This window comes from Danio rerio, chromosome 11 (genome assembly GCF_049306965.1).
Source record: "Danio rerio strain Tuebingen ecotype United States chromosome 11, GRCz12tu, whole genome shotgun sequence".
NCBI classification, from domain to species: Eukaryota; Metazoa; Chordata; class Actinopteri; order Cypriniformes; family Danionidae; genus Danio; species Danio rerio.
Window position 1 is genome coordinate 47343535 of NC_133186.1, and position 15150 is coordinate 47358684.

Consider the following 15150-nt stretch of genomic DNA (forward strand, 5'->3'; position numbering starts at 1 on the left):
ACACACATACACACACACACGACAGCTGAGAGCGCAACACGAACACACAAACACACACAACCGGCGCAGCTGCTGCTTCTGATCCGCTGTCAGACTCCCCGATGAATCGCTTCAATTGAACCGGATCTTTTTGGTGATGCAGGCGAACGCAATGAGAGGTTTTGTTCAAACTAACCGTTCAAAGGAACCGATTCGCTGAAACACATGCTGAAGAGCCAGTAAGTAATGAAATCACGATTGTTTATTGTTTAATAACGAGCTAATTGTGCGACGCGGTGGCGCAGTAGTGCTGTCGCCTTACAGCAAGAAGGTCGCTGGTTCGAGCCTCAGTTGGCGTTTCTGTATGGAGTTTGCATGTTCTCCCCGCGTTCAAGTTGGTTTCCTCCGGGTGCTCCGGTTTCTCCCACAGTCCAAACACATGCGGTACAGGTGAATTGGGTAGGCTAAATTGTCCGTAGTGTATGGTGTGAATTAGTGTGTGTATGGATGTTTCCTAGAGATGGGTTGCAGCTGGAAGGGCATCCGCTGCGTAAAACATATTGAAGTTGGCGGTTCATTCCACTGTGGCGACCCCTGATTAATAAAGGGACTAAGCCGAAAAGAAAATGAATGGATAACAAGCTAATTAGGATAGTAACACAGTTGGGACGATGCAGTTGAATGATAGTGAATAATCACTTATGTTTACGTTATCACATGAAAAAATACTAATTTATTTAATATATAATAATAAATAAGTTTTTGAACTACAAATTCTTGAATTAATGTGTTGTGGTTATTGTATACACAACAGCTACAGTACTATAAACAAATGACCCAATATTGTTGCATTCTACAACTATAAGGCATATTATGCTACAATATACTACAGTTTACTGTAGTACAATCTAAAAATACTACAGTATTTATCACAGTTTATCAGTTCACTGTAGTTATAATACCACAGTATGCTGGAGCATTCAGTAACTAAGAGTTGTAAATACTGTTATATGCCGTATCAGTCTGAAAAATCATACTCGAGTAAATTACCACTACTTGCCTAAAATGCAGTGCAGTAGAGTAAAAGTATATGTTGTAAATATTACTCCAAGTATGAGTAACAGGTAGACCTTTCAAAAGTACTCAAGAGAAGTGAATAGTGAATATTACGCTGTATAAAGCTGATGATTTACATGTAATTTGTGCATGTGTGTGTAAACGTAACATTCTGTAGTGCATTTAGTTATTGCCCAGCAGACACACAACATCCTAACACGTTAATATTAGGTTAGATTTAGGTTGTGACGTCAGGTGACCAAAATTCAATGTCTGGCCAGCATCTGAGGACAACGTCATTTTAATGTAAAATAATGTCATCAAATGATGTTGATATTTGGTTGATTTTGGGTTGGTAGAAAGTAACCAAAATCCAACGTCGAGCCAACATCATAAACTAACGTCATAATGAAGACAAATATTGATAATAATTCATCAGGAATGTACGATGGCCGAGAGAGCTTAACACGCGGCAATTTAAAAAAGCACATGCAATTACAAAAAACACCAGCAAATACAGAAACCATCTCCATCAATTTGACAGCACACGTGTGCAAATCGGTCACAACACTTGCAAATATCCATGTAACACTACAGAAATGTTTCCAGGGGACCCAAAAACATGACGCACCCTGCTGAGATATGGATGCATTATCATGCCATGACTGTTGCTCAGTGAAGGGATTGGTGGTCTTTAAAAAAATTGAGTTGTTTTTCGTTTATTTTAATATCCTGATTACACGACTTAAAAAAACACACATCGGCTGCGTCCGAAACCGCCTACAACTCAGTAGGTACTGCATTTGAATTTAAACGTACCGCTCGACCGTTAGAAAAGTGCGCTCTATACAGTATGAATGTGAAAAGTATGAATGGAATTCGGACGTACTACATCCGCCATTTTGTCATGGTCACATGACCTACCTGCGTCAGTTGCGTCGCTTCTCTCCTATTCATGAATTCTCTCGTAGGGCATCATGGGATAGCGCAACGTGCATGGAATGCGCACTTTAGAACCTCGCCGGAAGTAGTAAGTCATCCGGGTACTTCTTGCATACTGATTTTCCAATTCTATGAATTCACACATACTACTCACTCGCATACTGATGTTAGCGTACTATATAGTATGAAAGTATGCAGTTTCAGATGCAGCCAATCATATCTCAGCAGAGTCCGTCATGGTTTTGGGTCCTCTTGAAACATTTCTGTTGTGTTACGTGCATTCAAAGAGCTTAGAATGACCAAGAGGCGACACTCAATAGAAAGTTCCATTGCAACAGCAGCGCCCAGCAACAGCCCCGCGATTCCACCATTTTGGAGTGAAAGCGATCGGCTGTCCATTAGATCTTATTGCTGTCGCGATGGCGAACAGCTGCTTCATTTTTTATTTATTTATTTAAAAAGCGCATTAAAGCTGAGATACAACCAGAAAGACGACAATACAACACTTATTATCACAATCATCAACACTTTTAATGCTTTATTTTACAGACTTATAATATGCTGTTGGTCTATTTAAATTTTTATTCCAGAATGGTCGCCGGGAAATGTTTCCCAAATCGCACTTGAGTGTCGCCTCTTGGTGATTCTGCGCTCTTTGGTGCATATTTGCAAGTGTTGTGACCAATTAGCTGCGCATTTCTTCAGTTGTTTCTACTGTAGTACGGCAATCAACATCTAACATCTGATAGACGTCATAGTGGTAACGTCCACACAACGTCAAGCTGTAACATCATTAGACGTTGATATTTGGTTGATTTTAGGTTGGAAGTTGGCCTGACCTTGAATTTGACGTCAACCCTATTTTCATTTCCAAACAAAATGCAATGTCCATGACTTTAGGTTTGCTGAGATGTCTTGAGGTAGTTCATTATGATGTGATTTACCCTCTATAAGTGATTTGATTGGACAGGAATCACAGCTATGATTATTCTAATCTCCAGAAATAATACAGTAGTGACTGCAGGCTGAAGGACAGTAGTGGAGTAAAGTACAGATACTGCAGTAAACATGTACTCAAGGAAGAGTAAAAGTACACATTTATAAAACTACTTAGTATACCATTCCTGAGAAAAAACTACTCAATTACAGTAATTTGAGTTCTGTGCAGTATAATACACTTTATTATATTATAATTCAAATAAACTGTAAAGTATTTATTTATTATGTTAGTATTTTTTACATAGATAAATAATGATAATTTAAGTGTATTAATTTCAGTTTGAAAAAATAACATTTAATGCAAAATTACCTTTTTGTGTATTTAGTGTGAAAATTAAATTAAAGTAAATCAACATACACTGTGTGTGCAAATAAAGAACGACAAACAAACCCACCGATTTTAATCAAAAGTTTTAATGTCGTCATTAAAATCAACATTGTTTGCTTTATCAAACATAATTATTTGTTACTGATTTGTAGTTTTCCCACCCCAGTCTCTCTCTCTCTCTCTCTCTCACACACACACACACACACACACACACATAGACAGAGTTATTTCACATGAATCTGACAGTAGACACATTGTTGGCTGCTCTCTCCTCTGATTGGTCACAGTCATGTCAACCCATGAGCGCTTGTCTATTGTCCCGCTATGAATAAAGCTTTGTCTGAATGAATAACATGCGATGAATGAGTGAAGATATGCTTGCGTCTGCGAGGAAACAAACAGTGGATCTCAGTCTCAAACTCAACCAGTGGAGCTGATTAATAAAAGAGTGTGTAGAGTTATTCAGGAGCAGCGCCTTCATACAGCAGAGTTTCATCTACAGATTCATCTTCATCCTGCAGACACAAGACAGATATGAACACATCAGTGGTTGAAAGTTGATTACTGAGTACAAAAACATTATTAATAGATTATTTATCCCTCATACTTTAGTAATTTAGAGTAAATACTACAGTGTTTTTGATAAATGTTAAAGTAAAATGCATTATACTGTTTATATATAAATATATATATATATATATATATATATATATATATATATATATATATATATATATATATATATATATATATATATATATATATATATATTTATTTAATAAACCCCCTATAGTTGTAGAAAACTATAGTATTGGGTCATTTGTTTATGTTGCTGAAGTTGTTACCATGGTAACCATAGAATCACCACAACAGATCAATTACTATAGTTGAGTGACCATAGCAACTGTACAATCACCACAACAGAAAAATTACAATAGTTGAGTTACCATAGCAACTGTAGAATCACCTCAACAGATCAATTACTAGAGCTGTTGTATCATCATAGCAACTATAGAATTACCACAACAGATTAATTACCATAGTTGAGTTACCATAGCAACTATAGAATCACCACACCAGACCAATTACTATAATTGTTGTGTTACTATAGCAACTATGGAATTTCCACAACAGATCAATTACTATAGCTGTTGTATCGCCATAGCAACTTAGAATTACAGCAGATCAATTGCTGTAGTTGAGTTACCATAGCAACTATAGAATCACCATACCAGATCAATTACTATAGCTGTTGTATTGCCATAGCAACTATAGAATCACCACAACAGATCAATTACTATAGTTGTATCACCATAGCAACTATAGAATTACCACAACACATTTAGCTATAGTAGTTTACTTCAAAAGCACTACATTATTTACTTTATTTCTATACTACTGTTTCATGTATGATGGAAGGCAGTTTTTTAACAGTTGTTGTTCATGATGATGTTTTAATACAGCCTGTTTTCGGGTGTAGAGAACATTCAGAAGTAACATTCCCACAATATTTGCTCAATGATAAAACATTAACAAGACAACATTTACTAAACAGTGCAGAGGACAGTCAGGAGGTTTATAATGTAGTGGAAGGGGAATGAAATCAAAAGCATCATTCTTCAGACATATATGTGTTAACTGTCTGGGATTGAACTGTTATGGAGAATTGATCATGTGATTTGGTCTAAATATAATAAATAATACCTCATTGGAATCACTCATTCTGTCTGCGTGGGTGACGTCTTCATCATAACCCTCCAACATCTGATCAAACAGAAGAAAAACACACACAGAAACACTTTTTGTTTAGTATATTACAGTTTTCACTACTGTAAACTGTGGTGTATTGTATAATATACCCTGCAGCTGTAGAAAACTACTGCATTGGCTCATTTATTTATATTACTATAAATGTTGTGTTACCATAGCAACAATGGAATTACCACAACAAATCAATTACTATAGTATATATAATATCACATATATACTATAGTTTATGTTGCCATAGCAACTAGAATTACCACAACAGCCACAACAGATCAGTTGCTGTAGTTGTTGTGTTACCATAGCAACTGTAGAATTACCACAACAGATCAGTTACTGTAGTTTTGTGTTGCCATAGCAACTATAGAATTACCACAACAGATCAGTTACTGTAGTTGTTGTGTTTCCATAGCAACTATAGAATTACCACAATAGATTAATTAGTATGGTTGTGTTACCATAGCAACTGTAGAATTACCACAACAGATCAATTACTATAGTTTTGTGTTACCATAGCAACTATAGTATTGCCACAATAGATTAATAGTATGGTTGTGTTACCATAGCAACTGTGGAAAAACCACAACAGATAGGTTACTGTAGTTGTTGTGTTACCATAGCAACTGTAGAATTACCAAAACAGATCAATTACTGTAGTTTTGTGTTACCATAGCAAGTATAGAAAAAAACAGTGCCATGAAATGGCAAAACTGCACTTTTTCGGCAGTGGAAGTTAAAAATTTCTACTAAATAACTTCCTGTTGGGTTTGAGATTTCGCTCCAAGAGACTTTTGTAGGGTTTGGCATATTTGATGTGTGTGCCAATTTTTGTACGTGTTCGTGAAATGTAGGCCAGGAGCCAGTCTGTCAAATGTGCATAGGTGGCGCTGTTGAGCCATTTTGCCACACCCACTTCCGAAACCTATAAAAATTGACATTTTCTCCACTTTTGGGGCGTGTGCATAGTTTTGTGAGTTTTCGAGCATGTTTAGACAGTCAAAATCATGATTCATTCTTGAAAATAATAACAATAGTAATGATATTAATTATAATAAGCAAAGCGGTTCCAATAGGGCCTACGCACCACTTAGGTGCTCAGTCCATAATTACACAACAGATCAATTGCGATAGTTTTGTGTTGCCATAGCACCTATGGAATCCTCACAACAGATTCATTCAAGTGTGTTTACTGTAGAATGGCTCATTTACTATAGATTACAGTAGAATGTTCTTATGTTGGTTGATGAAACAAATGCATCCTCACCAGATAATCGTCATCCTCTTCGTCATCTTCATCTTTAACAGGAATTTTGTTTATCCCGCGTTGTTCATTGAGTCTTGAATGAAAAAAAAAAAAGAAATCCGATATTAATTCAGCAAGTCTGATTTTATGGCAGATTAATGAATTAACAGAAATAAAACTCACGGGTATTTACTTGAATATCGTCTCCCTGAGGGCATAAATGAAGTGCATTGTTAAACATCCAAAAATGATCAAATATGAACAATAAATATTATCATCTTTTTCAATGATAAACTCACGCAGCATAACCCCATACATGCAGCAAGTCGTCACGGCAACAATCAGCACAGCAAAACAGGTGAAAACGACGACCGCAACCAAAGGAGAAACACTGTTCAGCGCTGAAATAAACACCGGGACAAAAAGTATAATATAACCAAACATACTGAAATGAAATATTACTGAAGATAAGTAGAAATAGAAATAAAATCCTGAAATTAAATGTAATACTTTGGAAGAGAAAACATGCATTAAATATTCAGTATATAAACGTTATCTGTCTTATGGTTTTTTTTTTTTTTTGGAAATAGGCTCAATTTATAGCTGTGATTTGCCATTTTGGTATCCGTTCAGCTGATCTTTTAGCTTAGCTTAGCATAGATCATTGAATCGGATTAGACCATTAGCATCTCACTCAAAATATGTAAAATAATAATTTGGTTAATTTTCCTATTTTTAAATCCTTATATTTCTTGTGCGCTAAGACCAAATGAGTGCTATTGCATTATGTTACTGTCATATTTTTTTATTGCAATATATATATATATATATATATATATATATATATATATATATATATTTTTTTTTTTTTTTTTTTTTTTAATTTATTTATTTATTTTTTTTAATATATTTTAATATGATATTTTTTCATCCCAAATGACTTATGGGATGGTTTCGGAAAGCAGTGAGTGTTGTATTCTGATTAAGCGTCAGTTTGGCTTTAATTTAGTCTTCTTCACCTTCTTCACTGATGATCATCTTCGCGCTGCTGATGCTGCTGCTGTTGTCGAATCTGTCCGCAGCATCACAGTGGTAAAATCCATTACTGTTTCGACTCACAGACAGCGAGAGGAAAGATTCGTCTGAATAGGCCACGGCGTAGAAATCTCCTCGACCCGTCAGTCTGCTGCCATTGTGGAACCAGCGGTACACCGGAAACGTCCCTCGCTCCACTTTACAGAGCAAACCCACACCGACAACCTGGAAATCTTTAATGTGTTTGAAGGGCGTCAGCGTCACAGCGCCACCTACAGGCTCTGAAACACACCACATATACAGCTGAGGTCAGAGTTATTATCCCTCCTGCTGAATAAAAAACAAAAATACCCCGTTTATTTTGTAAAGAGGATTTTTTCAACACATTTCTGAACATTTAATAAATTGTCTGGATATTCATCAAGATATTAGTATTCAGCTTAAAGTGACATTTCAAGGCTTCAATAGTGTCATAATCACCAGCGATGAAGCCTGTGCAGATAGCTGGTAAACACTAAACAGCAGTATTGTATAGAACTACAAATCCGCCATCAAATGGACTACAAGATCCAATCATGCACCACTCACACACCTGGCCTAGATCCGCATGATTGCAGACAGGTGCAGCTGAAGCTACTCATGAACTGATTTCTAGGACTATTTATACAGCACATGTAACAGAGGCCAGCTAGTGTGTGTTGTGCAGGTAAATCTCACTCCTCTGACCTCTAAAGGTGCTCTAGCGACAGATGCTAGAGGCCAGGGTCTTTAGCCTCCTTGGTAGAGCAACCACGTCCCATGCGGAAGATCGCCGGTTCGATCCCAGCTTGGAACGGGTTGGGTGGCGTAGGACCGGCGGGGTTACACACTCCTCCCACCACTGCTGGTAAACAGCCATATCGCACTGCTACTCGTGTGATATTGCTCATATATACCATATTATAATGTTTTCTTAATGTTCCCAGTGTAGATGCATTAAACAATATCAAAAGGAGATTTTTTTGGGAAGCAATTGTTTAAATATTGCTTAATGCATCTGTATCAGGAGCATTATGAAAATCTATTTTTGTTATGTGGGTTAGTTTGCTGATTGAGCGACGTACCTACGAATAATCTGGTGGGTTCACTCATCACCCAGTTGCCCTCATTACTAGCGTTGCATTTCATGCGTCCCATATCGATGTTCATCTGAATGGGCACACTGAAGACGGCGCTGGTGTTTTGGGTTGTGACGTTGGTGATGATTTGCGTGTGGTTCAGTAATGTGAAGGTGTTTTGGGGAGTTCCTCTCTCAGATCGACATGTGATCATGGCTTTATAATTACCATCCTCAATCTTCACAACGTCAAACAGGATCTCAGGCTTTGTCAAATATTCTAGAAAAAAAACAAATGAATGCTTTTATTATGTTTCTTCATCAACAAATAGGCATACTGGAACATGTGACACTGAGTAATGATGAAAATTCTGCTGAATAATTACTGTTTATTATTAATGTTAGGCTGTTGATTTATTATTTATCTGTTGTCCTCCACATCTCTTCCAAAGCCTTCTGTTGTTCTGATGTGATTTCTGACTTGTGTAGCTGTGTAATAATCATTAGTGGAGTGATATGGAGCTGTAATGTGCTCTAAACCTGCCGGAACTACTTTAGCTGTGCCTTTATCTGACAATAACCAAACACCTGAGAGTGACCATCAGCCAATCAGAATCAAACATTCAGCAGACACATACCACATCACTTCAAAATGATGATATGTAGCTCCGCTGGTTCTACGTCACCCAACCTGCTCTGAGCTGGGATCGAACCGGCGACCTTCCGCATGGGAGTTGGGTGCTCTAACAAGGAGGCTAAAGACTATAGCCTCTAGTGATTGTCGCTAGAGCACCTTTAGAGGTCAGCGGAGTGAGGTTTACCTGCACAGCACACACTAGCTGGCCTCCGTTACAGATGTATCACAAATTATACTGTACTTTTCACCTAATAAATGCAGTGTGAGTGAGTGAGGTGTGTTATTACTATACAAACCTTTAACATTTACAGTCACGGCTTCACTGCTGGAGTTGTAGATTGTGTCGTTGAACTGGTTTGATGCCACACACGTATAATCGCCTGTATGTCGGGCAGACAGTCTGTGTATGATCAGTGTGTCATTATTCCTGTCGTACTGCATCTGAACTGGCATCTCGTTCAAGAACCAATCATAAGAGACGTGGGTTCCTTGGGCCTTTTTGCACTGGAGGGTTAAAGTTTGTCCTTCCCACACATTCAGACTGGAAGGATGTGAAATGATGCCCAGTCCCTTCACTGGAGCTGCAAAACAGGCAATATGTATAAATGCTGATATGTATAACGCACAAACATTTACAACAGACACTGCCTACTGTTAATCCATTGCAATGGTGATGCATAGGCATTTCAGGCTCCGCCCTCTTTTGAAAAGAGCACAATCTCATTTGCATTTAAAGCGACAGTCACCAAAACACCACAATTACTATCAAAGCCTGAAAGGGTCACTTTCAAAGAGCTGGAGAACATTATCTGTGTGCTATTCTCAGCTCAAACTCACACACAAACACTATAGAGACGGGGCAGGTAGGTCTCCTCTTAATAGTGGTAATCTGTTTGTCACTCACTAATGACTCTGAGCTCCCAGGCGTCACTGTAGGAGCTCTGGATGTCTGTGTTATTGTGTGCGCTGGCCTTGCAGATCAGTCGACCATCGTGATGCTCTCTTACGAATAAAAGTAAGGCGGCTGTATCTCCAGTCAGTGAGGTGTGCTCTGAAATAATCTTATCCATGTTTGTCTCGACGTAAAGCTCATAATGGACCTGCACTGCCGCCGTGTGTCCAGGAATCTCACAGTAGAAATACTCGGATGTGTCTTTTAATGCGATAGATGGGCCCTTCAGCACTGGTTTATCAAGCTTTTGTTCATTCAGGCCTCCTGAAATAGATGAATCAGAGTATTAAAGGGTCAGTTCACCCAAAATTACAATTCTGTCATCAATATTCATCCTTCTCTTGTTTAAACCTGTTTGAATTTTTTTTCTTCTGCTTCTGTGAAGCTGCTTTGACACAATCTACATTGTAAAAGCGCTATACAAATAAAGCTGAATTGAAAATTGAATTGAATTGAATAAACATTAAACAAGATATACTGAAGAATGCTGGGAAAAGCAGCCTTTCATCGACTTTCATTGTATTCATTTTGTTCTTATACTCTATAGTATTACTATATACTATATAATAATAATTGAAATATCTGTTAAAGGTGCTGTGTGTAAGTTTTTGACTCTTCTAAAGTATAATATTACCACAATATGTTTGCAGATATTTAAGAAACATGCCAAGTGAACATTCTTGTTTATCTAAAAAACAATCGGAATACTGTGTTGGTTTTGGCTTCTTTAACCAGTCCAGTGCCAGTTTAGCCAATTATATATCAGCACCCTCTTAATTGGAAAAATTTCATTCATTGATTCAGAAAGTCACTCAAAGCATGCATCCGTGACTGTAATGCGCCCTCTGGTGGACAGTAGCAGACTCGGAAATGAGTTGCAGATTCAGAGTTCCACATGAGGTTATTAATTAGTAAATGATATAAATATAAGTGTGAACACTGTAGGGTGAGCAGGTCACATTGTAACCCCGTGTCCTAACAACACGCTACATGATGAGATACACAGTGATGAGCAGTTTGGCTGTTTGCAGCAGAAGAAACAGGACAGAAATGTAAACACAGACATTCAGCAGCACAGAATAGAGCACTCACTGCACTCCAGCACAACGCTGAGCTTTATACTCTAATGAATCATATTAGATTAGATTAGATTAGATTAGATTAGATTCAACTTTATTGTCATTACACATGTACAAGTACAATGCAACGAAATGCAGTTTAGGTCTAACCAGCAGTGCAATAGCAGCAAGTGCAGGATACAGGAATAAGTTATAAAGTGCAGTTATAGAAAACTATGGTGATATTTACAGATGGATGTACTATGAACATTATATACAGGTTGGATAAGATATGAACAGATTTACAATATATGAAAATATGTGCAGGTTGCTATTAATAATCAGTAGTGTGCAGATAAATAAACATGATTACAAGTGTATATGTTACAATATATGAATATATGTACAGGGATAGATAAACATGATTACAAGTGTATATGTTACAATATATATATATATGTACAGGTTGCTATTAATAATCAGTAGTATGCAGATAGATAAGCATGATTACAAGTGTATATGTATCGTGGGTGTGTATATGTATCGTGGGTGTAACGTGGGATATTAAACCTCCTAACATGATTAAATGAAGATGCTGGATCACTGATATGTGAATTGGTATATGAATTTCAAACGGTTTATTTCATTTTCCAGATCTGAGGCTGCTTCGAGGTGTTGGTTAGAACAAAAACTTCTTTTATATGTTGACTATTCCTTCTATCGCATTTTTTATTTTTTATTTTTATTTTTTATTTAAGCATGATTTAAATCTGCCTTGGTCCTCAATCTGGCAACCTGCGCTTTTTTGTTTTGATCCAGGAATGCAATACCTAGTTCAACCACTAGGTGTCAAACCTACATACTGCACCTTACAGTTTCTGTGTTTTGGGCTTCAGTCTCTACTTTTCGTCATTTTCTGACTGAAGTTGGCTCACTGCTCAAATCTTTTTCGTATGTGTAACAAAAAATGTGTCAGATTCTTGGTTCTATATGAATAACTGTTGTCTATCGACTCTGATTTGAGTTATATAGCTTTCCTGTAATGCTCTTCATTTATTTTCATACACTTGTTTACAATTGTAGTTTACCTACCCCTTCTTTTGTTTGGCTAGTCTTTTTTCCTTCTGCAGCTAATGTAGTTTGTATTTTTCCTCTTTGTATATCTCTTATATTGATCTGCTCATTGTGGTTGTATATTTTCTTTCTGGAAAAAAAGAAAAGTTTCTGTGTTTTGTGATGTTTATATATTTATTTGCGGTGGTGAACTGCATTATCGGACGTTGTTCTCTGTCCACCTCTGATGTTGAAATCTCAACTCTACAGTTTTACAAAGTGACTTTAATTGACATTTTAGTCTTTTGAAATAATAATATAATGTTTAAGAAATATTTTCCAGAGATGGGTTGCAGCTGGAAGGGCATCCGCTGCGTAAAACATATGCTGGATAAGTTGGTGGTTCATTCCGCTGTGGCAACCCCTGATTAATAAAGGGACTAAGCGAAAAAGAAAATGAATGAATGAATGTATAAGAAGTACTATCTTGAAATAAGTCAGTAAAATAACAGTAAATGTACTGCAGTTTAATACAAGGTTTTTATAGCATATACAACACCAACCCAGACAATATAGCAGTGCAAACTATTATACACATGTTCAGAAAAGTCACTTTTTACAACCTTTAGAGGTTAAAAGGTGTTGGAAGAAAGATCAAGATCCCTTAATGCAACTCAAAAGTAGAAATAAAACATGAATCATTTTGCTTTTTAATTTCACTGTGGGATCTTATCCTTTAGACTGTTTTAAAATGCCAAGAAATTATTCTTAATCTAAATATGCATAAATATACATTTTATTTAATGTAAAAAGATTTTTAGACATAAAACTACTGCTACACTCACTGACATTTTAGTTTCTGTCTTCTGGAAATTACAGGACTATTTTGTGCACATAAGAAATACACAGGACACATTATAAAGCTGAAGCTCTTCTATGATTGCTTTGATGCTTGAAAACACAAAATCTTTTAAGAACATGAAAAACTCTAACCATAACCATATACATGCCAAAATAAACATGCAAACTAAAGCTACTTACCCGTTCTTGCATGCAGAACAGACAGACCTAATGAACAAAGATGCACACAAGTGAGAAAAGAGCTAAACATAAAATAAGTGTAAGATTCATCAGAGATTTCCTCCACCTATGAGAATCAGATGCATCGATGTCATCACTGCAGATGAAGAAGAGCACAATATCCAAACAGCAGAGGAAGAACTTTTATTATTAATAACGTATTTGACTGCAGATTACCATGCAGAAAAAGAGAACAGTTGAGCAGAGCTGACGGGTCCACCCTGAACACTGCATGTGTTGAGCACTGATAGCACAGATGAGCAGTACACACACATTCACATTATCAACACTAATGCTGATGAGCCGCAACTCTCATTCTGTGCCAAATACTCTTTTATTTTTATATTTATTATATTTGTATTAAATGTAAGGTATTTATCATATTTAAGTTATTAAATTTTATTGATTTGTTGGTTGCTTTATTTATTGATTGGTTTATCGATTGATTGGTTGGTTTGTTTATTTGTTCATTGATTGATTGGTTGGTTTATTTATTTATAGATTGGTTTATTTTTTGGTTATAAGATACCTAAACTCTTGGCATCTCTTTAGAATCTTCAAGCATGATCAAATGTGTTTTTTAAGTCATTCCTACATTGATAATTTTTATTTAATGGTAATTTGGAAAACTTCATGATGTCGAGTGCGATGAAAAGGATTCCTTATTCATAAAAGTACATGTTTTTATGTCTCCTATACATTATTAGTATGTCCTTTCTTAAATTAAACATTGATTATTTTTCTATTCTTTGCAATGATGACCGTCTTATAAGAATTTATTATAAGATTGACTTATTTCGACATTACACTGAATGAGGATACATTTCGCTTGTATTTTAAGTTTATTTCCACAAAAGTAATCAAAACATTAGACACTATTTAATAGTATGTAAACAGCATTTTACATATGATGTGAGTTGGCAACAGCGCAATTTACGAGAGGGGTCTGGCTGCAGACCTGGTGCAGTGCAATCTGAGCTGCATCCAATGGTTTTTAATGGGCTTACCTAACCCCACTCCTAACCCTACCCGTCACAGTGACGTCATTCACTCCATTTGAGTGTGTCTGACATTGCATCACTGAGTGATTGCATCAGCTTGCATCATAAAGGCTGCATCCAGATACCATCGGTGTAAATCGTAAACTAATGTAATCCAATCATAAACTCATAAAATTGGCATTATTTATAAACTACATTCAAAACTTTACTAACCACAGTGATCATATCAAAATAAAATAAAGAAATAACTGGAAGAATAACAAATAAAAGCTCAAATCTGTCATTGGAGCACTAAATTCTGCTATTAATCTGTTAATTAAACTCTTATGAGACATCAAATTAGGGTTGTCAAACCTTTTGCTAATCTGTACTCATAGATATATACATCTACATATCTATAAGTACAGTATATATCTATGAATTCAGATTAGCAGAAGGTTTGGCAACCCTACAGATCATAGATATTTTTACACACACACACACACACACACACACACACACACACACACACACACACACATATATATATATATATATATATATATATATATATATATATATATATATATATATATATATATATATATATATACTAACAATCACAAGTTAAAGCTTATTGCATAAACTGTAATCAATATATTTTAATTATTTAATTTAATTATGTTATTGAATCCCATTACTGTGATTAGTTTAGTTTAGTTTAGTTTAGTTTAGTTTAGCATACCTGGCAACCCTGATTACAGATTGCGCGTACCCGTCCTCCGTCTAGTTCTAAATGGCTCGTAACCGATCATTGATTTTTTCCTCTTCACTACTAGAAAATATACAAAATAAACTGGACTGAACATCAGAAGGTAAGTCTGATGAAACAGATTAATTAACTGTGCTGATTTCTGACTCATGTAATGCATAAATTTGTGTTTGAAC

General features: G+C 36.1%; 1 protein-coding gene and 1 long non-coding RNA gene across 12 annotated transcripts in view; one reads left to right on the top strand and one right to left on the bottom strand.

Moving 5' to 3' along the window:
* Positions 1–18: 18 nt before the first annotated feature.
* The window catches only part of LOC137496744 (uncharacterized), a 46525-nt gene continuing 31393 nt past the window's right edge, over positions 19–15150 (top strand). For 9 of the 10 annotated variants that reach the window (XR_012387408.1, XR_012387398.1, XR_012387406.1 and 6 more), the window contains exon 1: positions 14959–15077. This is a non-coding gene — a long non-coding RNA (uncharacterized lncRNA). Of the gene's footprint in view, positions 219–14958; positions 15078–15150 lie in introns of those variants that run through there. The other variant, XR_012387409.1, reaches the window with a different exon arrangement.
* si:dkey-93h22.7 lies at positions 3372–13452 on the bottom strand. Of its 2 annotated transcripts, XM_009306330.5 has the most exons (11): positions 13290–13452; positions 13184–13210; positions 9984–10295; positions 9376–9660; positions 8450–8722; positions 7331–7627; positions 6611–6712; positions 6495–6519; positions 6333–6405; positions 5009–5068; positions 3372–3819 (listed from the first exon to the last, which is right to left on the bottom strand). In XM_009306330.5, exons 1-11 carry the CDS (start codon positions 13315–13317, stop codon positions 3763–3765), a joined length of 1539 nt encoding a protein of 512 aa, XP_009304605.2. In that variant the 5' UTR covers positions 13318–13452; the 3' UTR covers positions 3372–3762. The 2 variants fall into 2 exon arrangements, with proteins under 2 accessions (XP_009304605.2, XP_009304606.2); XM_009306331.5 differs by lacking the exon at positions 8450–8722.

What these genes read in the sequence shown, in the direction of transcription:
- si:dkey-93h22.7 (XM_009306330.5), bottom strand. Translation starts at nt 13,317, where the DNA reads ATGACATCGATGCATCTGATTCTCATAG. An exon ending in ACCCACCAGATTATTCGTAG is followed by an intron (nt 7,628 to 8,449) that starts GTACGTCGCTCA and finishes GGTGTGTTTCAG; the next exon opens with AGCCTGTAGGTGGCGCTGTG. An exon ending in GATGATCATCAGTGAAGAAG is followed by an intron (nt 6,713 to 7,330) that starts GTGAAGAAGACT and finishes TGTTTATTTCAG; the next exon opens with CGCTGAACAGTGTTTCTCCT.